Source organism: Biomphalaria glabrata, chromosome 1 (genome assembly GCF_947242115.1).
Source record: "Biomphalaria glabrata chromosome 1, xgBioGlab47.1, whole genome shotgun sequence".
NCBI classification, from domain to species: domain Eukaryota; kingdom Metazoa; phylum Mollusca; class Gastropoda; family Planorbidae; genus Biomphalaria; species Biomphalaria glabrata.
In genome coordinates, this window is record NC_074711.1 from 50711397 (window position 1) to 50739304 (window position 27908).

General features: G+C 31.9%; 2 protein-coding genes across 12 annotated transcripts in view; one reads left to right on the forward strand and one right to left on the reverse strand.

Moving 5' to 3' along the window:
• Window positions 1–398: 398 nt before the first annotated feature.
• On the reverse strand, window positions 399–7912 carry LOC106069116 (RING finger protein 37-like). 3 transcript variants are annotated; one of them, XM_056042120.1, is made up of 3 exons: window positions 7772–7911; window positions 3801–3853; window positions 399–3663 (listed from the first exon to the last, which is right to left on the reverse strand). In XM_056042120.1, the coding sequence occupies exon 3, from the start codon at window positions 3660–3662 to the stop codon at window positions 2187–2189; it is 1476 nt and encodes a 491-aa protein (XP_055898095.1). In that variant the 5' UTR covers window position 3663; window positions 3801–3853; window positions 7772–7911; the 3' UTR covers window positions 399–2186. The 3 variants fall into 3 exon arrangements, with proteins under 3 accessions (XP_055898095.1, XP_055898086.1, XP_013084159.2); XM_056042111.1 differs by lacking the exon at window positions 3801–3853 and having other exon boundaries at window positions 7772–7912; XM_013228705.2 differs by lacking the exons at window positions 3801–3853; window positions 7772–7911 and adding an exon at window positions 5145–7644.
• Window positions 7913–7923: 11 nt separating this feature from the next.
• Window positions 7924–27908, forward strand: part of LOC106069115 (helicase POLQ-like) — a 37421-nt gene continuing 17436 nt past the window's right edge. Inside the window, exons 1-16 of one of the 9 annotated variants that reach the window (XR_008779887.1) lie at window positions 7924–8105; window positions 14677–14759; window positions 15282–15401; window positions 16524–17172; window positions 17606–17784; window positions 18517–18717; window positions 19646–19721; window positions 20421–20518; window positions 20804–20911; window positions 21009–21163; window positions 21675–21914; window positions 22021–22162; window positions 25195–25299; window positions 25519–25738; window positions 26136–26293; window positions 27767–27843. Coding sequence is in view for 8 of the 9 variants with exons in the window: in XM_056042030.1 (XP_055898005.1) it covers window positions 15330–15401; window positions 16524–17172; window positions 17606–17784; window positions 18517–18717; window positions 19646–19721; window positions 20421–20518; window positions 20804–20911; window positions 21009–21163; window positions 21675–21914; window positions 22021–22162; window positions 25195–25299; window positions 25519–25738; window positions 26136–26293; window positions 27745–27843 (2502 nt within the window). In the remaining variant the exon portion in view is untranslated. Of the gene's footprint in view, window positions 8106–11159; window positions 11292–14676; window positions 14760–15281; window positions 15402–16523; window positions 17173–17605; window positions 17785–18516; window positions 18718–19645; window positions 19722–20420; window positions 20519–20803; window positions 20912–21008; window positions 21164–21674; window positions 21915–22020; window positions 22163–25194; window positions 25300–25518; window positions 25739–26135; window positions 26294–27744; window positions 27844–27908 lie in introns of those variants that run through there. The other 8 variants (XM_056042030.1, XM_056042038.1, XM_056042071.1 and 5 more) reach the window with 8 other exon arrangements.

A 27908-nucleotide genomic window follows, 5' to 3' on the forward strand; every position in this document is an offset into this window, starting at 1 on the left:
TACAAAATAAAATACTTCAACTTTTGAAAGTATTTTTTTTGCAACATACTCGTTACATATTTTTAAAGTGTTTGTGTTTCAAATTTGTGGTTACTCTTTTAAGATCAGGATGCTTAATATGTCTGGATTTAAAACTGAATGTGTAGTTAGATAAGAAATATAATATTGGCATTTTAATTCTGTGGTTCTTTTACAAGCAAATCTAGTTTAAAATATGCAGATCTTACTAACCTGCTTTTGGAAATATTTATATTGATAGAGACATTTTGAAGACATTTAAAAAATGAAAGTTATTTGTTGTGTTTACTATGATAATATATTAATGTCATGACGTGTCATGGTTCACACTCACTTCATCCTCGGTCATTTCATATTCTAATTCATCAAATAATAATTGTAAAAAAAATATGAAATAAACAATATTTCATATATTTATTTTCATTTACATGACAAAAAGAATGACACATTAAAAAATAATATAATAAAATGTCATCAAAAATATAAAAAGGTAACATCTATTGATAAAGAGATAATGTAAAAATTGTTTTTGCATGTTAATTGAAATCAGTAAGATAGGCTATTGATAGTAGGTACTGAAGACAATTCATTGATTCGTATTATAATAATAATAATAATAATCTTTATTATCCGTAAGGAAATTTGTCTTACAATTTGTGCATTACACCAAACAAACAACATTATAACTATAAGAAACCAAAGTGTGCATTCACACCAGACTCACTCATAATTTACATGTGACAAAGTTTATACCAGATTGTTCTTATTTGTAATTTCTTGGCAGTGTAGCATATTTCTTGAAATCAGTGTTAATTAATACAATATGCTCAAGATAATATTGACATCCCTACATCAAATGGAAACAATATAACTAAATACAACCCCAGCTTTACAATATATCAACCTATTTACATATATATTATTTCATTTCTCAACTAGTATGAAGAGAAGAGGGGGAACACTATAATAACTGTACAAAAATTATCAAAAAACATTCTAAATATATTTATATATTAGATGAAATGAGGGCTTCAAGGCAAAGCCTTAACAACAATTACACAATAGCTAAGAAAAATTATTTAATAGGGGATGAAATGACTGGTCACCCATGTCATTGATATTGTAGACAAAATTCTATTTTACTTCACTAATTAATTATATTTTATATTATATGACATCATCAACTCTGTTTTCTTGTTACCAGGTACATTTCAAAATGATTCATCCTAGTCAAAAAGTGGATTTTTTTTAGTCTTTAAATTCAAACAAAACTTTTGAATATTTACAAAATAGATTTATTTAATGTGTTTTTGTTGCATCAAAACTAGTATGGGAAGGCTGAATGGTGAAGTGGTATTAGCTTTGTGCTATCATACAATGATCCTGAGTTCAAACCCTGCCCACTCTCATCCCCTGCCATCATGCAGGAGGTTTGAAAAATTTCTGAGGAACAACCGAAACTTAAAACAAGTCTGGAAACAAGAAGAATGAGATATCTACGACCTCAAGTAAAAGGAATGTAAATTTGTTATTTCTATGAGATATAAAGAAACAACAAAGTCATTGATTGAAAGCCTAAGAAACAAGCATGCAAGGATAAAAACATTTTTAAAAATATAAATATTATTTCAATGAAGAAAAAGCTACTAACAGTAAACTACTTTTAAATTTAACAATGGGATTGTGTGATCAAGACTGCTATTAAAATTCTGAATAATTTTCTCTTCAAACAATGTCTGATCATTCACACTTCATCATATTGCCAAAGGCAGTCTTTTTTGGTGAGCTACAAGGTGGTTGATGTAACAGAGGCGCCCCAAGGAAACGCTTCAAAGACCAGCTTAGGCGCCAACTAGCCTTAGCTGACATAGAAGAGAGCACCTGGTTGCATGCGGCCTCAGAACGAGACAGTTGGAGGTCACTTACAATGGTCGCAGGATACACATTTGAGACTGGAACCATCTTATCTATTTTTAGCACATGGCAAATTCTAATGCCTTAGTTTTAAACTAATTGTAAACAACTTCAAAATACGACCTTGCTGCACAATTATTGTTAGTTCTTGAACATGAGCTTGACAAACAAGCTAATTTAATTTACATTGTAAAATAATTCTATAATATTCTAAGTTTTTTTTTATATAATAGAAAGTTTTATAAAAGATTCATTTATAAAATATGTTTTCTTACTATCATTTTTTTCTCAAAGCCCAAAGTACACAAACTACATTTAAAAATTGTTAATGGAGACAGAAACAAGCATGTTCGACATACAACATGAGAACATGGGAGTTGATATACAATAGTTTCATTTGACAATTTTTGTACACAAGAGCAACATTTCACATCAATTGTTTCAACATTTGTTTCATTCACTGATGAAGGTAAATCATGGAGTATAGAGAAAAGCGCTGAGTTTAAACTGTCTTTGAGCTGGGTTTCATGGGATGAGTTGCCAGTATCAGTATTTGCAGGCACTGCATTGGGTACAATGATAGTACATTCTTTAACAATAGTCTGATGCAATCTATGTGTATTGTGTCTGTCAACATCACTAATGCAAGGAGTTGATAATAAATTCTGATTGACTCTCTGACCTGTCACTTTCCGCTTTCCTAAAAGAGTCCTAAGGCCATCACTCACAGTTCTTGGGACAGTCCCAATTATTTGATCACTGCTGTTTTTCATCAAAAACTGATCAATTCTAGCCTTGAGGGCTAGATTAGGGAGAGGTTTAATGGAATCTGAAAATTCTATTCCAGTAAATGGATCTCGAGGTTTTTTGCAACAAACAGACTCATGAGCAATATAAGTATCCAATGTAGATTTGTCAATGTTCTTTCCACTTGGAAGTAAAATAGGTATTGTCATTACTTCCCATGTAAGAGAATCTAAAAATTCTTCTGGAATTTCAATTTTACCCTGTGAAATATTCAGATCACCACAATCTTGTTTATGATTTTCATTTTTTAAACTGCTGGAACATTCAGGTTTTAAGAAATTAACATATTTGGTGAAAATCTTTTCTTTTAGGTGACTTTGTACAGAGTTTGAAGGTAAGCCCCAAATATCAATTTTGCTTAAAGCTGCAGCAGAACCACTGAGAGTGCTTAATATTTTTATAGTCAAGTGACTAGCAGCTGTGAACATTTCTGATTTGAAATGTCTCATAGCAATCTGTTTCTTGCAAGTGTCAAGTTCTGAGTTTAAATTGACAACTTTTGGGTTATAAAAACATGTCTCATCTCCATTGGAAAAAACTTTTGAAACTGTGTAGAAAACTGGTGGAGGGAAATTTGTTGAAGAATTAGAATGACTTTCTCTTCTGCTTTCAATGTGTGCTTTCTTCATCTGACTGAGATGTAGAGTCTCCCTGTATTGTAACTGGGAAGCACACAATAATTCAAGGAGATTAGATTTTTGTTGCCCCACACTCGGCACAAGGACAACTTTATGAATGCATACATTGCATGGGAAGTGAAATGTTAAGGTCACAGGTGGTCTTAGGAAATGCTCTGCCAGATAACCTTTTCTCCTGAGGGTCAAGTCTTGGCTAATAAGGTTTGTACATTCATGTCCATCTACAGACACTTTATCACTGCTTACAGTTGATCCCAAAGATTCCAAGGCAAAATTAATCAACATCCTTAAACAAGAAAAAAAAAAGAAAAGATTTATAATTTCATACAGTAATGAGCCAAGTTATTAAATAGTTATTAATAAATATTGTTTTGAAATCTTTGCATTTTAAGACACCATTCAATAATTAATGAAATTACTCACTGAAATAGAGATTTAGTGTAGTAGATATTAGAAGACTTTGAGATGTCAAACCTCTTTAGATAACAGACAGATTTAATTATTAATTTGCAAGCCTATAAATACCAATCAAATCATAATACTGTTTTAAAATGTGACTAATTTATCTCCTCATAAAAACAGCAATGGCTTTGTTAACAACCATTATATTAGCCTATGTAATAATTGTTGCTAATGTATTTTTTTCTAATGTTTTTTTTTAATATTTTTATTTAGCTGAATGAAGGCTTGTTAGTATGTCATGAGTCGAGTCTGTGACCTATTTCGACCAGTTTATAGAAGCGAGGTCAAACCAGTGCAAGTGTCCAGCGTAAACAAGTTAATTTTAGGTATCCAATCAAAGAAAGAGGTTAAGGGAAAAAAATAGCACATGTCAGCTTCTAGAAGGTCAAAGTTACTAAAATAATTAGGGGAGAAGTTTCCATGATTCTGGAATGTAGGATTAAGAAAGGTATAAATTAGGGGAAAGTCAGTTAGACGGGGTCCTCGCATAGTAGTGCTTCTTCTAGAGCGATGGTCCTCGCTTAGTAATGATTTGATAGAGTTATAAGTTTTGTGATATTAGCGGGTCCATTAATTAAAGTTTTATTAGTTGAAGTTGAATGTTATACTAAGTGAAGTTTCATGTATCTTTAAGTTTTATTTATGAAGTATCAAGTCAAGTTGTTATTGAATTGAGAAGTCATTTTACAAGAAGAAGTATTATTAAAGAAGTTTTAAGAAAATACAGAGAGAGATGTTTCTTTCTTCACTTCATTGAATTGTCAAGTTTGATCCCCGGCAAGTGTGTTCATCACATAGTACTACATTTCAAATATTTCAACAAACATTTTTTTAGCTTATAGTTGTTGTTTTTTTATTTTAATAAAATCACAGCTACTGTTGCACTATAATAAATGGCTTACACATCATCAGTTTATTAGTTTATCAGATAAGTTTACTGTTATCTGTAGGAGAACACTTATGTAATGATGCCTGTCTAAAGGTAAATAGTGTCAAAAATAATTGTACAGTAATCATTACAGTCTGTGCTATTTTAAAGTACTGCTGTATGTACATTCTAACATAGCATCTAATATTGATTTCATTCTATATTAATACTTTTAGCTCTTGTAGAAGTAGAAACGATCTTAATTAAGCAATAAATAGCATGAAAAATAGAAAATCTCTAGGGAGTGAGGGCATTTCAATGGAAGTAGTTAAGGTCAACCAAGCTCCTGCTCCCTGAACTCTATAAATATAATCTCCTTTGCTGCTGTGAGGAATCAGGTCATGTCCCACAGCAACAGTTATAAGGGTATCTCTCACCTCAGCATAGTTGGCAAAATATTTGCTAGAGTGGCACCATTCAGGCTGCAAGTGATAGCTTGTAGAGTCTAACCAGAGTCTCAATGTGGATTCAGGAGATCCACTATAGACATGATATCCTCTCTAAGACTACTGCAGGAGAAATTCCAAGAGACATTCTTATACATCGTTTTTGTTGATCTGACTAAAGCCTTTGGCATGGTCAGCAGAAGTAGCCTTTTCAAGCAAAAGAGAAATAGGATGTCCTCCCAATTTACTGTTTTTCGATGAGCGCTTTCATGAGAAAACAAAATGCACAGTGAAATAATGGAGTCCAATCAGCACCTTTCGTGGTCAGCAGTGGTGTTACAACGAAGTAAATGAAGGTGTATTTCTCCATACAAGATCCTCTGGAAAACTCTTCAATGTATCAATGTTGAAGGCAAAAACCAAATTTGGGAAGCTACTAATCAGGGAACTCCTCAGTTTCTGATAAGAAGGCAGGATGCTGCAAAATAAAAGGACTACCCTAGCCTCACAGGATCCTTCAAAGTAGCGAACATGAAATAGGATCAAGAAGAAAACACCACAGTGCGGTACTTTTAAGTTATTAGTCAAAAGATTAAGAAAGATTTTAAAATAAAAGCGCCCCTTAATTGACTTCTTTTATGAAAGTGGGACATTGACGCCCCACCCTGACATTTTATGAAAACCGTGACAGGCGGTCCAAAGCGGGATTCAGATTGTCAGGCCTAATAGGATGTCTGATCACCTTAATCTAGTACATACTAATACTACATTAAATATTTTGGTTGGCATTGATTCAACGCTTAGAGTTAGACATGGCAAAAATCTGGCCAGTGGTTGCCAGGTGCTGCCTAGAGACGTAAATATGCCAGCTAAAAGCGGAAATTACCTTAAGGGTAAGCCTAATTCAAGTGAGTAAGTCAAGTGTCTAACAGTGAGTAACAGTCTAAGACTCAAAAAAACTCTAAAAAAGTCTAAGTCAGTCTAACACAACTAACTCAGTAACTGAGCAACTGTGAAAGAGTGATAGAGTCTATGTCTATAAGTATAATTCTAGATCTATTCTAGATCTATATCATAAAATATATGATTGATTTATTATGATATAGAATTTATAGATCTATTAATATTTAAATTATTTATAAGTTACCTAAGTAGGATCTAGATCTATATAGTAGCTTCTTATATTAGGCACAGCTCATCGCATTCTCCTTTAAGAAACACGTTGCTTTTTTTTGTTTATAATTAATTTGTTTTGATGTTTGGAGCTAAAAACAATGTTTCGGGACAGTGCATGTCCAATTTTAGATAAGTTCCTGTATTTTTGTTCCCCTTTTCCAAAGCAGATGGCAGTTTTTTAGATTCTCTGTAACCAAGTATGTAAAGCTATTGTTTTAACCTCCCCCGGCAATTCATACCCATATAAGGGATGAAGGCTATATTATGAGCCTGTTTGATCGTAGGCTGGTGGATCTATCAAAATAAGCTTCCAAACATCTTTAGAAAGACATTCCAATCTCATTCATACTGTTAGCTGTTAAATAAAATTAAAAAAGGAGGTGTTTCAATGAATAATAATGAATTAAACACATTCTCCTATAGTGCACAAGGCAAAATCGTAATAAGAAATATTACTGGGATTAATAAATCTATGATTTTTTCAATGAATAAAAGTGACCTAGATCGAGATATCTAGAATATATAATTTATGAATGAAAGAAAAAGTGCGGGCTGCTAATTTGAAGCCAGAGACCATGCCCACTGCAGGTGATCACACCAGGCGAGTGCTGGTGGTGAGGAGAGGTATACACTAAGCGTGTAGCGTCACAACCTATCATACAGGCAGTGGAGGGAAGGGGGAGAGAGTCATGAAAAGAATTATAAGCATCTATGGGCGAGAGGGGATGTTAAGGTGTAACAAAACAAACATCCAAAATATGAAAAGAAGAGGGTCCTTGGATGGGAATTAAAAGAAAGAGACAGAGAATACATGTAGCCTAGTTGAAAATATCATGTTTATTAAATTATAATAATTAATTTATAGATCTATGATTTATAGAGATTTATTTCTGTCTGTTTCTACACATATATTATATAGGTAGGCATATATTATGATATATAGAGAGACAATATACTATAAATACATATTGCAGAAGTGAATCTACTTCTTAATACAATCTAAATAATTTTTAATTAACACAGATATAATTTATTAGCAATAACATAGTGGTGTTTCTTAACGGTGCTCGATGTGCGCTAAAGGAGAAAGCACAAAAACTGCGTTTATTATAGGAGCATGAAGTGACCTGATTTATTTTAAAATAAAATCTTGACTATGAGTGGTAATTCAAAGAATCACAGCTATTTTTATAGTCCTTTAGTAGCAGAATAAGAATCTGCTTTCAGTTTTTTTGTAAGTTAAACCGTCACCAAATAAAAAAATAAAATAAAAATTTGACCTAGTTCCCGAATACGGTGTGCCTAATATAAGAATCTACTAGATCTAGATCTATATAGACCCTATATTATAACTATATATCTAGACTCTAGACACTGAGACTGAGCTGAGTGTAGTAGACTCTACTAGAAATCTAGAATCTATACAATGCATAAATACATACACTACACTACTGTAGTCAGTGTAGTAGATCTATAATATAGAATATAGACTCTATATATATAGAATCTAGATCTAGACATCTAAGTAGATCTAGTATCTGAGACTTTAGACCAGCGAATGTTTCAACCTTAACTTTAACTCGATCATAACAAATGTCCAGTTTTTTTTATAGATCTAGCTAGTTAGTTTCTCAAATTAGTTTCTAGGTTGTTTATGCAAAAGTTTGTAATTTTTAATATAAATATTAATATCTCTACATGTCAGTGATATTGACCTATATAGATCTAAATCCTGAGTATGTTTAGATTCTAGAACCAAATTTGAATAAGTGAAAGGTGAGTAACTTTTTAGATCTAGAGTATAGATAGATGTATATGGTCGGTAATAGTTTAGATACGCAGATACCTTTGCCGACCACCATGTTGTTTGTTAACAATATTTATCTCCCTTACCTATATTGAACTTTCAGTAACTTTTTTTAAAGAGAGTTTTTGTTCTTATGCTGTCAACTTATGATTTTTTAAGTGTATTTACTGAAATGAAGGTCTAAATAAAATGTTATTAATAAATTGATGAACTTGTTGTTTCTTCTTTTTTTCTACTTATGAAATTATTAATTAAAAAATATATGTTAACAATTAGATCTATAGTTAATATATTAACTCACCAAGCAAAGCGAAATAATGATAAAATTAAAAAAAAAAAAACAAATATGCATGAATTAAATGAAATGAAACACGCATCTATATATACATGTTATGTTTAATTTTTTTTTTTTTTGAACAAAATTATGCATTATGACTTAGTGATCTTTTTAGAGCAATGACAATAAATGATATAGATCTAGTACTGGAAACTTATTACTATAAGAAATAATACTTTTATGTTTATCTGTTGATGATTAAGACTACAGTTAGATCTATACATTTCTAACGAATTTTGAGCGCTCTCTATTTTCGTAAAATCACACCACGAAGAGAAAGAATTTATGAAGCTGACACAGATCAGTGTCCCTTCCTCTTTCGCCGTGAGGTCTTCTGAGTGGAGTCTACTGTCTACCAGAAATTTTTTGGCGTGTGTTTTATGATCAGATAGGACTAATGTCTGTGTTTATAACTCTTACCACTACCTATGGCTCCACCTCTCTTGGAGGGAGGAAAGGTCGAGTGTAACTAGATCACGAACGTCTTTGTTAAACGTTACGTAGCACCTGTTAAACTATCATGTTTCACAATCTGAAATTTACTTTGCGTAGAGTGGGGAACAAAAGCCAATGTATAAAGAAACATATACACTACTATTTAGATAATTTATGCATCTTTACTTTCGGAGTTCATTAAAAAAAAAAAAAACAACTCCTCACCTATTACACTAAATTTGTTTAAGATGTGTAGTTGTGGGGGGGGGGTTAGCGACTCCACCTACCAACCCTTCTCTTCACATGGATCCACTAGCGCCCATGTATTACATTCCGTTACGGAGTCCAAAGCAAGTTTTTCTCTCCCGCCGTACCGTACAGGTGTCTCCATTTATTCTTACGTACCTTTAAACCCTCGCTGCGCCGGTCGTCACACGCGATCTTTGTCTTTACGGCAGAACTAGGTGTGATGTAACATCACCTTCCCCTGCTCGGAGCTTCGCCGGCGCCGTGGTCATATTAGGTCATCTACTGCTAGGATCGCTGGTATGCTCATAAAGGGAGAAGGGCAAGGTACGGTGTTTTACTTGGTCAAAATTTATCCTTCTTCGCTTTCTTTGTCGGTTCGTTTCACCGACATGCAGTTCAACTGAGGTCTAGTCGGATGAGACTAAGACTGAAACGTGACGCAACATAACGATGTCACGATCAAAACTCTATTGGTTGTATCCTATAATGTCGGCCAGCTTGTACAGATAGTTATGTACGACAAAAACTCCCGTGGTTGGATCATATCGTGTTGGCCGGCAGTCTATAAGTAGTTACATCAAGAAGTAGTTACGTATGACAAATACACACTGATTGTCATAGATTCTAGTCCCCCTCCCCTATTTGGTCCACAGAAGTAGTGACATAGTATTTTTATCTTGGAGCTCTTTCATCTCATTAAAGAGATTTGATAAAGCCTTTGATTTTCATCGCTCCATCCCTATTTGGAGCCATCACAAGGTTACTAACTGTGATGCCATTGTAACATTTCCAGAATCTGTTATAAAAGGAGTTCCCTTCCACTCTTCAGTCCTATCATTACTTTCTCTACCTTGTTGTAGATATTGCTTGTTCTTATATTGTGCATTGTTTTTCATTCAATATGATTATAAGTTGCCGTACATAATAAGAGAAGGATAAAGAACTTGTACTTATAGCTACCATATTTTTTTTTAACAGCAGCATATGGAGCTGATGAAAAAAAGATACAACATGGGCCACAACTGCAGAAATGCTTGCAGCTGCTACACTACTGCAAAGAGACACCTATACATTCTCACCAAACCACAACAAAACAAAATACTCATGGCTATTATTAAAACCTTTATTTCATGATGCAAACACATACATACTATCTCACACAAACAACCATATATGCTGCAACATAACACTATTGCATACAAATGGTAATCACTTTGATGTGGTTGTACCACAAGAGGCCACATGTAACTGTTTTTTGCCAAATCCACTGCTTGGAGTATGATGCTTTAGCCTAAATTTTTAAGTGTTGATTAATATTTCATCTTACAATCTATTCAGATTAGATCTATTTGGCTATTTGATTTTTTCTTGCATGCTTTTAATATTTTAAATAACATTTAATGTCTATTATTTTCATGTATTTAAAGTCAGGGTACCGGTATCTATTTATTTAATTACTTTTATTTTGCCAATAAAAGATATTTTGTTAGGCTTAGAGTTATTTTTTTATTTTTCTATTAATTTTTTTGTCTGTTGTTATTACTTTAACTACATGATTTTAATTTCGATTTTTAGTTATTTTTCAAAGTACAAAAGATTGTTTGCATTTTAAATGAATTTTAATATTAGATCTAATAGCTGCTAGAAAGAAAGACAAAGCAGCAACAGAAAAATGTTGGCAAGTAATTCAAGGGAGATAGTCTAGTACTAAGCCTTAAAACCAAAATGGCGTATTTCCAATGACAATATATGGTAATAAGAAATAAAACTTAAAAAAATATATTTTAAAAATTATTTATCTCCGAGGAAATCAAATTACATATTTGTAATCTGCATTTTTTTCTGCATATTCTGAAAATATAAGAGAAACCTAATTTAGCGTTTAACAGTTACTATTAGTGGGTTAGGAGTGTTGATAGTAATGATAGTTGTGTTAGTAGTTTAAGTTACAGTTGACTGACTGAAATGACAGTTTGAGTGAGTTGAGTGAGTAATCAGTAAGACTAACTTCACTAACTAAAGTCTAAACTAACTTCCTAAGTTAACTAAGTAACTTAGTTCATTGACATCAGGACGAGTTTAAGTTTAAAAACTGTCAACATTACAACACTGAGACTCAACAGTCACTAACAGTGTAAGTAACAACAGTCACAGTGTAAACTAGACTTGACTACCTCCCAATCATTATAAAATAATTAGATTAGATATATTAATTATTTAATTATTACTTATTATTATACTATATAAATAATATAATAAGTATATTTATATTTTATAATATAGATTTATAAGCCTACTTCTTGGCCTTCAGTTTCAGGCAATAAGTCTGCTTAGTAAGTTAGTAAGCTATTATTCTAGATAATCTATAAGTAGTATAAGTATAACTTTTTTTTTTTTTTACAAAACTTGAATATAGAATATAGATCTACTAGACTCTAGTTACTAGTCAGTAACTAGTCTTACTAGAATTTTTAGAATCTAGATTAGATCTAGAATCTAGACAGTGCTTACGTCCTACGCATCATGCATTTAGTCATTACGTCCTATGAATATGTGTCATGCATTTATAAGTCATGCATATTAACCAATGACCAAAAATAAAATAGGCTAAATAGGTGCTGGTACTCATTGATGGATTGCTTAATAAAACTAAACTACTAATAAATTAATTATAATAAATGTTAAAATACAAGAAAAAAAAAATAATTTTCCCCACATTGAAAAAGGTGCCGGGTATGTAAAAAGCACTGGATCTAGAGCTATCTAATAGAATCTCAACTCACTCTCTGTCTGTCTGTCTGGTAAAAAATGTGTACATTGTATGTTTAATCATGTTATTTCTCCAACACCCAGACACCCAATAAAGCTGAAATTTTGCACAATTATTTCTTATACCTGACAACACTAGAATCAATTTTAAAAGTTAATTAACTGTCTATTGGTATAAATATATAATTAATTATTTTGCTTGGTATCTCGAACATGTATGGGAAAGAAATTGTACTTGATTGAGGTGGTCTAAACTGAAGTAGTCCCCTTTATAAGTCACAAACAATAGATTATAACTCATTATACAATCTTCTGTTTTATATATATATATGCCATATGCACCTCTCTAGCAGAGTGGTTAGAATGTCAGCTTGAGGAGGCTTAAATCGCTTGAGTCATGAGTTCGAATTCAAGTCGTTCCTCCTTTTTTTTTTTTTTTTATAAATAAATAAATAAATGCATTTAAAAAACAATTAGGTTAAAATTCACCCAGATATATCCTTTTTTTTTCTCTCCACGCCCCTCCCCCATTTTCCCAACTGGTCCAGATAAGTGGTATGGTAATTAATAACATTAATTTCATAATCATTTTTTATTTTAAATTACTAATTTATAGATTATATATAATAAATCTACTAACATAGAATCTATGTTCTAGTATTAAGAATAATATCTATAGTCTATAAAAACTTTTTTAGATCTAGTTAAGGAGAACTAAATTTAAATTTACTCTAAAGTCTAGAATCTAGATATAGATAGATATATACATAGTATTCTAGACTGGATCTAGTTTCTAAATCTAGTAGATAATATTACAATATAATATATAGAGATGTTCTAGAATAGATCTTTAAAGGTTAGTCTAGTCTTCTTAAATTGTCTTTTGTCTTTAGATGACACTATGATAGTTAGTTGACTCACAGTCACACTCACTATTCTCACTTCACAGTTATACAGTTAAAGTTATACATTATACTTATATGAAAAGGCAGATATAAGCTATCAAAGGCAGGTTCATCTATGGAACAACCAGATAGACCTGTTAACTACCTCACCCTAAGGTCAATGTTAGTCAACAATCACAAAGAGGAGTGGCTCAACCAATGGGCATCAGGAAACACAGGCAGAGCCATGTACAAAGAAATGACTACGCCTAACAAACTGGACAGTATTAACTTCCTCCCCCGCAAAGAACAATCTACAATTTTCCAACTAAGAACAGGACACACACCACTATTAAATAACCACCTGATTAAAATAAACTCCACACAACTCCCCCTTTGCAGACACTGCGCCCACCCCTTTGAAACCGTAAACCATATCCTCTTTGAATGCCCCTCCCTAATCCACCTTAGGCAGACCCTACTTCCACTACAGCTCAACATAACCAACACCCTGTACGGCAGTGCTGAACAACTGAAGAAAACAGCACACTTTTTTTCCTTGGCACAGTCTGCAAAAGAGCTCACAGCTCAGCAGCAATAAAGCTGGCTAGAAGAAGAAGAAGAAGAATACATTATACTAGACTAGATTGGCTGGTCAGTGCTTCTAGATCTATCAAATTTACTGTCTCAAGCAGAGCATGGTTATTTGTAAGGTATTCTTGTCAATGCCCATTATTGAATAACACAAATACAGTCACAATATATAAGAACAAAGGAGATCAGGGTATTGCAACAATTAACAGGGGTATCTCTGTCCTCAGCATAGTTGGCAAAATATTTGCCGGAGTGGCACCATCCAAGCTGCAAGTGATAGAAGTCTACCCACAGTCTCAATATTGATTAACTGAACACCAGTGTTCAAAGTACTCTTTCAGACATCTCTTAACCAGAGCATAGTACCTAGGGACTGGATAGAAGCTAACATCTTTCCCCTATTTAAAAAAGGAGAAAAATCTGACCCAGGAAACTACAGACCAGTATCACTTATAACCAACATCACATGTAAAATCCTAGAATGCATAATATGTAGCACATCATAAACCACTTAGACAAACATAATGTCCTTACTCCATACCAACATGGCTTTAGGAAATTGATCATGTGAAACACAACTAATAGGACTAATTGATGATTTTTCAAAAGAGAAAATAATGAGCAAATAAAGCTATCCTATTAGCTTGCTTAAAAATGTAAATATTTTGACATTGATATTTTATTACATCAATGGATTCAGAATTTTCTGATAGGGAGAGAATAAATGGCTCTAAATCAACATCAATAACAGTTAACTCAGGTGTAGCTCAAGGAACAGTCTTAGCTCCACTACTATTTTTAATTTACATTTAATAAATGATTTACCCAAATTGCATTAGTCCAGGAACAAAAGTCAGATTATTTGCAGACGATTGCATAATTTACTGATCAATAAAAACAACACAAGATACAGAAATTTTACAATTCATAGAAATGGGAATCCAATTGGAGCATGTCTTTCCACCCAGAAAAATGTCAGTTATTAAGAGTAACAAAAAAAAATAAAACATATAAATACCACTTATTGTGACTTATTCATGGTAAACCAGTAATACAGACTAAAAACTCAAAATACCTAGGTGTTACAATAAAAGAAAAACTATCATGGAATCCCCATATTGATTAAATTATTTTTAAAAAATCAAACTTAATGCATTTCCACAGAACACTAGTGTTCTGTCCTAAAAAAAAAAAAGAGTGTGTGTCTCTAACGTCCATTTATGTTGTATTTTTTCTGGAAGCTCCATCCATCATTTGTTTTTTAATTTGTAGACTTTCACCTACAGATTGTTGTATGAGGCTCTGTACAGTGATGTTTTTTCAATGAAGTTAGGGTTCGCAAGCACCAAACAGTGGTGAGTTCATTTTACCAATAACCAGTCTCTATTGGGCTACAGTAATAGCCTACTGCTTTGGCTGTTGTGTCCTCAAGAGTCTTTTTTAACTGGACCCAGTTTGTCTCTGTGTCAATTTCCTTGGGGATTACTTAGCACAATTTCAAGTATTGATCTAAATCAGTCCCATACTTCCACCAACTTGTCAACATTTAGCTTCCTTGTCTGCAGAAACCCTTTTTTCTTTGGGAGTCTTGATAGAAATGTTGAACTTGTCCCAAAAAAGGTGGTGGTCTGTTTAACAGTCAGCACTTGGCATAACTCTGGTATTAGTAACCAGTTATTAACACAAATTGTTTAATTTCTATACAAAAAAAAAAAAAGCCAACCACTCATGGATCTGCCAGTGAGACTAAGGACTTAGATTGGCACTCACCCAATGACTCTAGATCTCTATCTAGTTTTAGTTAAATAAATGATAGTCTGAATAGTTAAAAATTTAAGATATCAAAATATGTTCATAAGATTTTGAAATATTTGCAGCAAATTAATGTGGTTATTTATTAACTGAAGTTTAAGGGAAAATCAACAATGTTTGTAAGTCCTATGTCTACCAAAGCAAAATATAGAAAAAGAGCCTATGAACAATCCAATGCTGACCCAGTAAGTATTTTATCATAAAACAAGCTTTAAGTAAGAATAAGTTATTCTCATAAGTTTAAATAACAAAATTTTGATCATACCAATACACTTTTCTGCTAGTCCCAACATGATGTCTCAAATGAGCTAAACTGATTCTAATGAACTTTTGTTTGTTTGTGTGTTGTTTGTTTTTGTTTATTGTTGTTGTGACTTCTAAGATTTTATAATGCAATCAAATTTCTTTACTTGAAATGAACAAAAAAAGATTTTCTAAACAAGCTTCTAATTAGATAATACCATTTTTTTTTTTATTCATTTTTACAACGCTTATATCAAGTAATTCTGTCTGGTACAAATTTTATACACATTTGTCCCACTTCCCATTCTTGGATCAAGTTGAAACTTTGCACAATTATTCATTGCCCCTAACAAAAAATGAATCTATGGAAAAATTGGCCATTTATTTTATCAATTAGTTGTTATTAATTAATTTTGTTTTTATATGTAATATACCATATATAATAAAAACATGCTAAGCTAAATGGAGATAAGCCTTGTGTAGAGAATTAGGCATTAAGAATTGCACGACAGCTAGAGTAGAATAAAATAATGAAATGGCAAAGATTATATCTAAGGCTGTTTGTTAATGTAAAGATTATATCAAAGACTGTATGTATATTAATCAACTATAAAGAAAACTGTGCAGGAAATGTTAATTTAATGTCTTAATCATTATTTTCAAACAAATGATGTGCCCTGTTCACAAAGACATTTTATTACATCAGTTGCCCACAAATTGTTTAAATTAAAAAAAGGCTAAAGTAAAAAAAAATAAAAAAAAATAAAACTCCTACTATAGCTGATATTAAAATGCACTAAAAAGTTGAATTTGTGCACAGTTATTCAGTCGATGACAAAACATGAAACAATGAAAAAAATTAACCAGTTAGTTAATCAATTAGTGGTAATACATTTTTTTTATACAGATATGGGAATTTCAATTATTCCCCTTAGAGAAGTTTTGTGGTGTTTTTTTTTTAAGTAATTTTTATATATTTGCTTGTTTGTTAATGTTTTAGTATTTTTTTCATATTTTATACACCATTGATATATAACTACATATATTTTTTTTTCAACTAACAGGTTCAGAGTCTATCCAATAGTGTCAGTGCCATAGAGAATCCCCACAAAAAGAGTATTCCTTGCACTGCTACTAACACTGAAACTCATTCTATTAAAAAGAATGGTTGTTCTGAAGAAGTTGACATTTGGTCTATGAAACAAAATAACTGTGATACTATTTATTTATCTGATGAGTCAGATCTTTTTGAGGATGATCAAGATTGTTTAATAGAGAAATTTACTGGCATGAAATATGAATTAACTTCTGATGTAACCTCAGAATCATGTAGAAATGACAGTAAAAATAAAAATATCTCCCAAATAGAGTCATCTATAAAAACATGTAATGCATCTCCTAGAATCAGCGGTGAGAACATTGATGTTCATGATAGCAATAACTCTTCCGAAATGAAAGCAAATGCTTCCTTAATCAATAAAACTGTTTCACTTAAAGAAAAGTTAAAAAACAAATTGAAGCAGAATGCTGCTACGACAACTTTCTTTCTAGATAAAGAAGAGGAAATGAAAGAAAAAGCTTTGCAACAGGCACGCATTGAAGCTTCTCAAATCAGGAAAGAAGGAACCAGTGTAGATATAGGATCATTTTTTGGTCTGCCTTCCAAAGTAAAACAGTTATTTGAGACCAATCGTGGAATAACAAAACTTTATGGTAGGTAAAACTATGAGAAAGTAAAAAAAAAATTGGTGGGAAGTAAATATACTTAATGAGTAATTAATAATTTAGTGGATTGTTCAATTTTGAGCAGCAGTTTTGTTTGGTGACATTTATAATATTAGATTGCAATTGCAATTTAGGTTATTATATTGTTTTACAGACAAACCGACAATTAATAAAATATGATTCCTGTTTAATACAATTTAATTTAATTCAAGACCTTTGTTATAAGGGAATGTTAGGGCCTTCACTTTCCCTCTAGATATGAGGCATTTATTAGAATTGGAATAACTCAGGAAGCAGCCTAATATACAAACTATAAATACACAAGAATTTGAACCTAGAATCAAATTTTTTGTGCTTAATATTTTTATCATAAAACCATAAAACATTTTGTTAGCTTTTGTGTACTCTTTATCTGTTACAGATTGGCAAGTGGAGTGTTTACAATTAAAGGCTGTGCAGGAACGTAAAAATCTTATTTACAGTCTCCCTACTAGTGGTGGCAAAACTCTGGTGGCTGAAATTCTCATCATGAAAGAATTGCTATGTTACCAAAGAGACTGTATGCTGATTCTTCCCTTTGTGTCTATAGTGCAAGAGAAGGTCATTGGCTTTATTTTTCATATGAATTTATTTGTATTCTTAAAAACATTTGCTTTTACATTTTTAACATAATTAAACAAAAAAAGGTTTGAAACATTTTTGTCAAATATTTAGAAGCATGTGAACAACATAAAATTTAACACATACAACAAGGGTTCATTACATAACAGTCAAGCATTGATAACATTGTCAAGTCATTAGACTGTTTAGAGTTTATTTCTTCATTATATTTTTTCGTTGCCCAAGTTTTTTATTTTTATTATAGTCATAATTACTGGCTATTAGATGTAGTGTAGAGTAAGACATAGTGATCATATTATTATGCCATTCTTGAAAATTGTAACTGTATTTGGTAAATATTGTTTTGTTTAGATTATCCAACATTATTTTACACACTGCAGTAAATGGGAAAGGCTTTGGAAGTCATCACTGAGGAAATATTAGGAGCAGTTGACCCTAAGGCTGTTTGCAGCACACAGTGCTACACCCTTGTAGAGCCTTCTGTGACGTTACTGATCCTAAACTGTATCGGCATTTGCCGTTCTTTTGGAGAGGGGAACTGCTGTGTGGACATTGTTCCAACCATAGATAATGCCCAGGAACATAATTAACATAATTAATGCCCAGGAATTCATCTCATTTCTATGATAGGATCCATAGTATTTTCGCGACTAAAACAGGCCATAGTTAAATAATTTTTAATCTATCTTTTTCTTGCCTTTTTCAATTTAGGTTCAAATAATTTCAGAATTCGCTAATGAACTAGACTTTATTGTGGAAGAATATGCTGGCAGTAAGGGCAGATTCCCTCCTACAAAAAGACAAAAGAAAAAATCTTTGTACATAGCAACGATTGAGAAAGCTCATTCCATAGTGAATAGCTTAATTGAATCCAACAGGATAGATTGCCTTGGCCTTGTTGTGGTGGATGAGGTAAATGAATTTCATTTTGTCAAGGAACATTTCTTGGGAAAAATAAATACTTGTTCCTCCTTCTTCTGGCATTTTATAAGCAATCAGTTGTCTAGATTGAGCTTGCTCAAAAGTTGGACATTTCTTTAAATCACTTTCTAACTTTCTGAAACAATTTTTTAGTTGTAAAGGGGACAATGCTTTTAACATAGTAGTCTTTTCCTGCTAATAGTCTGTTTATTTTTGATGAAGTATTATCCTAACTCCATTTCTTTAGTTTTCTAGCATTTGTTTGTATTTGAGAGATGACAGTGTTGATTACATAGAATGTGTCATCTGTATTTCATATATTGATTGTTCCATGAGTAATAATTTATATGCCTTTCTTTTTTGATTTACTATAAAGCATTTGTTGTTCTTAGAGAAATAAATTAGGGAGAAACTTGTGGCACCTCAAACTCTACTCCTATATAACATTATATCCAGATAAGCTTCTGCATATATTGTCGAATGATGTGAATAGCACTTTTAGGAAGAGATCTTGAGGCTGCTTGTGACATAGAATAGTATTATAGAAAATATTTGAATGTAATTAAGAATTTGTATTTTTTCTTCTTATAATGATGATTATTTGCTCATATATTTTTAGCTTCTCAATAGTGAAAATGTTTGAGAGAATGAAAAGAAGAACCTATTATATTAAATAGTTTTTTCAATGTAATTATTATGTAAATTTATTATTAATTTTATAATGAAACCACTCATCTGGCAACTAGTACCACACAAGAAAACTATTTCCTGTGTTCTATAATGTATTCACAATACATATTAGTGTTGATTTCATTCTGTCTCCACATTCACAATGTGCTTCTAATTGTAAATAATACAGTAAATGGTGGCTACCTGTCGATGTGTTTTCATTAAAATTATTAGTAATACTTTTCTACAGTTACACATGATTGGAGAAGGCAACTCAAGAGGAGCAACATTAGAATCAACTTTATTGAAAATTTTAACTGTTAAATGTAAGTAATTACATAAATTTCTTTTTTTTTTTTTTTTTTTTATTGCTTTTGTATAATTATAATATGCTCAGTGCTTATTGTCCAATCTCTTTTTAGTTAGCAAGGGGTTATCTAGGAGAAAGCTGTAGTATCATTTTGGAGGACATCACAATGCTGCACCTCATATACCCATGCTATGCCACTGCTAGAGGGTGTGCCTCACAGGTTGCTAGAAAATAGAGCACAATAATTGACCTTGGTTTTGGGTTGAATTTCTGATAAGAGAAAATTGGAGTAATTTTTATTCTATTTTTCCAAATATCCTTGTAAAATTGCATTATGTTTTGAAACATTTATTATATATTTGAATATCACATCTCCTCAATTTTTATATTAATTTATGTGGGTTAAGGTTACATTTTAAGAAAGAAAAAAAAAATCATCTTAAGCTTTTTTTTTTTTTCAATAAGACATATTTTAGAGTTGAACAAAACAAGATTTTGATTTTACTAGTTTTTGTCTGTTATAATTTCTTTTTTTTTTGGGGGGGGGGATATCAATCTATTGACTATGTCTCTATCCTTGTAATGTGTTAAGTCTGTGTATGAATATTTTTATATTTCTTATCACAACTGGTAATAATGAAAACATGGTAATTAGAACCACATTATTTTATACTAAAAATAAATCCTATTTCATTTTCACTCAACATTTCTTTAGGTGCTACTCAAATCATAGGAATGAGTGCAACATTAAATAATATCAAAGATTTACAAACATTTCTTCAAGCTGAAGTCTATTCCAATGATTTTAGGCCAGTAAGGATTGTTTTCTTTCCAATGTATATTTTTTTACTATTTTTAACTATTATCTCTTAGTACATTATGCATGAGTATTGTGCTTATTGAATTTACTTTACTATTTTTGTTTAAATTACATATTTCAACATATACTTAACCCTATGTAAACTTACACATTATTGAACTGTATAAAGTAGTATAAATAATAATAATTTACAATCAGTTCAATGTCTTTTATTTCAGTCCAAATATTTTCCTTCATTTCTTAATAAAATGTTAAAGCTTAGATTATATTTTGGCTAGGTCACATTACAAGAGTATGTCAAAGTTGAAGACAATATTTTTAAAGTGAACTCAAAAGCACTAGATGAAGACGGTTTCTTAGTGCATGAAAGGATTCTCACATTCCCTGTAAGTAGACATTGTTATATCTTAACTTTGTGTATTTCAGCAAGAAGAATACTTGTGTACAGCCTAACAATACTGTAACCTCATCAATTGTTTTCAGTATACAAAAGAAATCACACAGGAAGATCCAGACCATTTGCTTGGTCTTGTGACAGAAGTCATTCCAGAGAAATCATGCTTAATTTTTTGCGCAACAAAGAAAAATTGTGAAAATGTTGCACTCCTATTGAGCAAACTAATGTGCAACCATCAAAGGTAAAGAAAAAATTTATCTAACACAATTAAATATATCTATCTATATCTATATTGTCTATCTGTTAATTAGTATTAATTAGTCTGTAACAGATGGGGAATCCTAGACTGATGCTGCGTTCAGCCCACCAGCGTATATTATGTTGGGATGATTGAAATATTGTATCATTTTGATGACTGAATTATTATATGTTATCTTTCTATTGCCAAATCAGTTGATTTTTTCTGAGCTTAAATTCAATAATTAATATGACACCAACCATCTAAATGAATAAATGAATCATGTTAGAAATCTTGATTACTTTTCTGAGATTTCTCTTTTTTTTTTAGAAAGGTTCTAATTCTAATAATGCACAGAAAGGATAAATATAAAATAAAAGCTTTCTCATTTTATCTTTGTTTATTGTTGATTCTTGGATATGTCAAGAGATGGCTTTTTTTTTGTGTATAAACGTGCAGGTAAGAATGTATATCCTTGTAGTAGTACTGAACTTGAAATCCTGTTTTGTTCCAGGCATTTATTGGAAGTCAACAAAGACAAGAGACGTCAGTTGTTGAGAGAACTCCAGCAGGATGGGCAGGGTAAACTATGCCCTGTCTTAGAATACACTGTCCACTTTGGCATTGCTTATCATCACAGTGGGCTGACAATGGATGAAAGACGTCTAATTGAAGAAGCCTATACCAGTGGTGTTCTGTGTTTGCTTACTTGTACCTCCACACTTGCTGCAGGTGTAAATCTACCAGCCAAAAGGTGAGAAAGCTTGATTATAGAATTGTAAGGATATTGTAATTTTGAAAAAAATATATTGCTCAACTCACTTCAGGCTATTACTACATTTTTTTTTTAAATTTTTTAGAGTCATTTTGAGAAGTCCATATATTGGGAACAGTTTTATAAAGTTCAACCAATACAAGCAAATGATTGGCAGGGCAGGCCGAGCTGGAATTGATACCTCAGGGGAGAGTATTCTTATTATTAATAGCAAAGACAAGATGAAAGTAAGCTTTGGACTATAAATCCTACTATATGATACTGAGAATTTATATAAATTTATTTGTAAATAAATAGTTTTGGTTCTGGTCATTTTGACTATAAATATTAAATATAGTGAATTATGTTTAAAGCAAAGTTTAGACAGGAAGCTGGAGATGGTGTCAAATAGCGCAAGTCGGGATTAAAGGAAAACATGACCTGAAATAAAAGCAAGTGCAAGATCTGTTGAAGAGGCCATTGCACTGGCGGATTGGGGTGGGGGGATCGCCCCCCCCCCATCCCTTTTCCACTCGGCCGACACTTCCCCCCCCCCCCCCCTTCCTCCAAGGGGAGGTGGAAAGGGTTTTAATAAAGAAATCACACAATTTGTATATGAATTTATCAGTTATGTTAATAATATATTTCAACCTATTTTTAGATTATTTCGACCCCCCTCTAATATGTTGACCGATTTTGTGGTGTGGCAAGAGGGTGATGACCATAAACTTTGAAGTGGGGGGGGGCGGTCCAATTTATTTGTACAAATCGCAGCTTGTTAACAGAATCAATTAAATATCTATATAATTAAAACTTGTTGATATTTTAACCGATCTTTATATTATGTCGTTCCCTGTTAGCCGATTGGATGGAGTGGGGGGGTGAATACATCCACTGCCCTTCCCACCTAAACCCTTTGAGTGGAGGGGGGGCGAACCTACTTTTATTTAGAAATCATAGTTTGTGAACAAAATTAGTTGAATTACTATATAATTTTTATATTATATTGCTACACTTCTGGTATCTTAGCAGATTCGGTAGGTGGTGTAGAAAGGGGAATTGTTTCTACTGCCCTTCCCACTCTAGCTCTCTGAGTGGGGGGCGGTGCTATTTTTATGGAGAAATCATAGTTTCATAGTCATAATTAGTTAAATATCTATAGAATGTAAGGTACATTTTGATTTGTATATTATGTCGCACACAGACACTGATCTCAAACTTTATCATTAGTAAATATAAAATGAAAAAGGGTTGTACCAGGTGGTTGGGGCGATACATGCAGTCGCCTTCCGCCCATCGGACAATCCTATACTTTTTTTTTGTTTTTGAGCTAAGAAATTACATAATTTTAAAAAATATGTCACTATATAATTTATATATTCTATAAATTAAATTCTCATATCGAGTCGCCCCACCCCTATTCTTATGTGCCAATTGCAATCATTAACAGAAATTATAAAAAGGAGTGAGGATTATCATTTTCACTCCACTGCCCACTCCCCTTTCTAGACGAAAACATGACGCTTTAAAACATAATAGTCAAATATGGCGACAGAATTTATGTAATTGAACACAAATTTATCTTATTCATTTTAAGAAATACTTTGTTTTGGAAAATTTAGAATTCATACGAAATTTTTCAGTATAAGAGTAACAATTGAGATGAGTTCTGAACCCAAATATTCTTTTCCTAGTCACCTTTTCCTAACCTTTACTCATACTGATATTTATCTATTGTATAAATGAGACTATAACTCACAATATATGCTTGAATCCTAAAAATGCAAATAAATTAGAATCTAATTGGCCTACTTAATTTCTCATCCCACTCATGCTCATCTCACTTCTGAAATTTTTTGTTTAGAGCTTTGAATTATAGTTCTGTAACAAAACAATTACAAACATGCTATTGAAAAAAATGTATCACTTACAAATGAGCTTTTTTAAAAAAAATATTATTTCTTTCGGCGGCGATCCTCAATGCCTTAATCTAAAATGTAGGGTATCTTTTCTTTTCAAGGAACAAATCGGTTTATTTGCAATGTAGTAAGTTCTGTAAATTCATATTAGAATATTTTTCAAGTAAAACATTATTCAAAAGGTCCTTTTTTAATAGGATGAATAATGAACTGTAGATGTTAGGAAAATGCATTTTTGCAGTGAAGAATGCAAGAAAAGACTTTTGGCATTGGGGCTTTGCCCCGGACACCACTATGGGAGCTTACAGCGTTCCCCAGGCAAACTAACTGTCAAACTAACTTGTTGGGTTTTTTAAATTATTTTTCGAATAATTTTTTTTTTCGGCGGCCATCCTCAAAGCCTTAAACTAAATATGTGGGCTATCCTATGTTTTGAAGGAACAAATCGGTTGTATTTGCAATGTAGTAAGGGCCTGTAAATTAATATTAGAATATTTTTGAAGTAAAACATTTTCAAAAGATCCTTTTTGAATAGGATGAATAATGAGCTGTAGATGTCAGGAAAATGTGTTTCTGCTGAGTAGAATGCAAGAAAATGCTTTTGGCGTTAGGGCTTTGCCCCGGACCTCACTGGGGGAGCTTACAGCGCTCCACCAAACCCCCCTAGCTGTCAAGAGAATGGCCTCAACGTGGCTGGGTTTTTTTTTTTCGCCAAAAGTTAAGAAATACTGCTTTTTTAAATTCTAATATATATATGTATATACATATATATTTATATTTATATATTTATTTATTTATTTATGCTGAATGCGCGTTTATGCTTAGGGTTAGGGTTTGGATGACCTTTATATTATCTGCCCCATAAATCACAGGGTCCAAAATGGGATATTTACTTTTCTTTATTATTACAAAGCTTATATCAACTCACTCTGTCTTGGTGGAATCTTGTAAATATTATTTCTCCCACTTCCCATTCTCAGATCAAGTTGAATCTTTGCACAATTATTCATTGTCGATGACCAACACATGAATCAATAAATTTTTCATCTAGATCTATAAAAATTAATTACATGATTGAATCAAAATAATTGATACAATTTCACTCTTATATGCTTTGTTTTTTAAAAAAGTACTTTCCATATTTTACTTATTATTATTATTATTCATCTCAATAAAGCTTGTTTCATTATAGTATTTTCTAAATGTTTGTTGGGTTGAACTATTTTCTATTTAATGTTATTTGTCTCAGGAAATCTTGATGTCTTGACACAAATATTGAAAAAAAAATGGAGCATTGTTTTAATTGAGTGTAACTTTAATTTTATAAATTAACATTTTATGTTTTTTTGCTTTTCATTAAGGTAAAAAAATTATTAGAATCTCCTCAAGATCGTTGTCACAGTAGTCTGGGTTATGAATCTGGTAAAGGAATCAAATTTTTTTTACTGTCAGCCATTGGCTTGAAGGTGATGGAAAAAGTATTTCACTAAATCAATTTTTTTTCTTTTACAATATTATTTTTTTTCCACTTCACTTATGAGAAAATAAAGAACTAAGTAAAATAATTAAGAGCTTAGAGGTGTTACAACCACTTTCTAACAAATAAATTTGTGTAGTCTTCTAAATTATATGCTACTGCATCAGACATTGACAAGGTTTTTAAACAAATGTATTCCTTTTTCCAGATAGTTTCAACAACTAAGGAAGCTTTTGAAGTCATGAAGAAGTCTTTATTACACATTCAGTCATCGGAACTTGACATTGAAATCAACTCAGCCACAGCTGAAGCCCTGCAGTTCTTAGTTGACACAAAACTTGTTGCTCAAACCAAGAGTTTAGATAATGTTACCCTAGAGGAAATATTTAGCTTACAAGTTACTCAGTTGGGAAAAGCAACTTTCAAAGGTAGAAATATGTCTTCCTTCTTTAAGAGACAGGCTCAATAGCTTATGCCATTACTTGTAGAATGAAAAATTAACATGTGATAATCATTTCGTAAGTAGATGAGCTCTTGCCATTAATTGTATTGAATGACAATTTGTTGAGCTCATGGATTTAATGTTATATCTGAACAGGTTCTATAGATCATGCCATTAGTTGTACTGAATGACAATTTGTTGAGCTCATGGATTTAATGTTATATCCTAACAGGTTCTATAGATCATGCCATTAATTGTACTGAATGACAATTTGTTGAGCTCATGGATTTAATGTTATATCTGAACAGGTTCTATAGATCATGCCATTAGTTGTACTGAATGACAATTTGTTAGCTCATGTATTTAATGTTATATCCTAACAGGTTCTATAGATCATGCTATTAGTTGTAGACTGTATGAAGATCTGAGTCAAGCAAAAGAATCTTTAAACTTAACAAGTCATCTTCACTTGATCTACCTAGTCACACCATATGACCAGGCAGGGGTCATAACTCCTGATTGGACTATTTATTTTAAACAGGTTTTTTAACAACTGATTTTTATATTTAATTTGTATTATATATGGATAATAACAAATAGCATATTAAAGTTTATTGAATTGTCTAAAAAAAGCTATCCTGTTCAAATGTACATTTTACATATTCATTTATATGAATCATACTATAGGCCTAGAAATGATTTCAAATGGATGAACAATAATGATTCAAATACATAGTCAGATGGGTTGCCATTTGTTCAGTTTGCCAAAAACACTATGTATCATGAAGAAAAATGCCAAAGCCCTTAGGAAGCCATTTTGGCATTAAACCAAAAAAGAGGCATAGCATTGTCTTTTTTTGCCTAGGGAAAAAATTGCAAATATTGAAACTGAAGAACAACTGGAAGAAATCGCTAATACTTTTCAAACAGCTTGAAGAAACTGTTGATACTTCTGAAAATAATTTAAGAGGTGGTCATACTGAAGACCTGTCTACCACATCTTCACATTAATTCCTGACAGAACAACATGAGTTTATTTCTTTTACTGCAAGCAACAAAATGTTACAAACCTCAAATTGGTGGTACTGTTCGAATACAAGTCCCTGATGTCGACTGTCATAGTACAGATATCCAAAATGTGTCAGCGGTTGTTGTTGGAATTTAAGACTCCAACTTCTATACATTTGCAAATTAAAGTTTTTAAAGTTCATCAGTTCACATGTGCTGTTATTAAATCTTTCTCCTATTCTGAGATATAGTGTAATGTGTTTTAATGATAAAGTATGATTCATAAAAGTCCACAATGGTAGAAATGCCAAGTTCTACATTGGCTTGACTTAACAATCAAATTGTTGTGCATGATATAATCCAATTACCAGTGCTAGCTTTACTCTGAAAGCAAATAATAATTAAGCATCTCTTCTCTTGATAGAATCTAAAGCAACACGTCCAAAAAATAATAATAATAATCTTGGACTGCCCTTTAGATCTACATCAGTATTTAAAGTCTATGGGGATGGTGCAGCATTAAAAACAGAGTGATGAATCCTTCTCCTCAACACGAGAGGCGAAAAAGTGATGTCACCCTTGTGATGTTTTATCCTGACTGAAACATGGAGATGAAAATATAAATCTTCGACATATTTAAGATTAACATCATCCATTAGTGCATGGTGACAACATTAGTGCATTGTAATTTCGACAATTGCTGATGTAAATCAGAAAAAAAAGGTATTTAGCACATAAGTGAGGCATACACCAAGCCACTTATATCAGTTGAAGGTCAACATTTACCAGATTTTGGTCTTTCACCATAACATATATATACTATGTTGATTCACAACTTAGTTTTACCTATTGCAACTGAGTGGTCTATGAAAGATGTGTCCTACATTTATTTTCTCAATCTAAAATCTCATTTTTTTATCTATAAGATATTCAGTTTTACTATCTAAATAATTCAGTTTTGTTTTTATTTTACAATCATTTCAGTTTTGTAAATTATCTGATTTAGAAATGAAAGCTGCAGAGATCATTGGTGTACCAGAAAGTTATATTGGATTAAAAGCTTCTGGACAAACCTCTAGGAGGGTCAGTTCATTTTTGAAACTTTTTTACCACAATGAAAAATTAATATTAAATTTTGGGAAATTTCA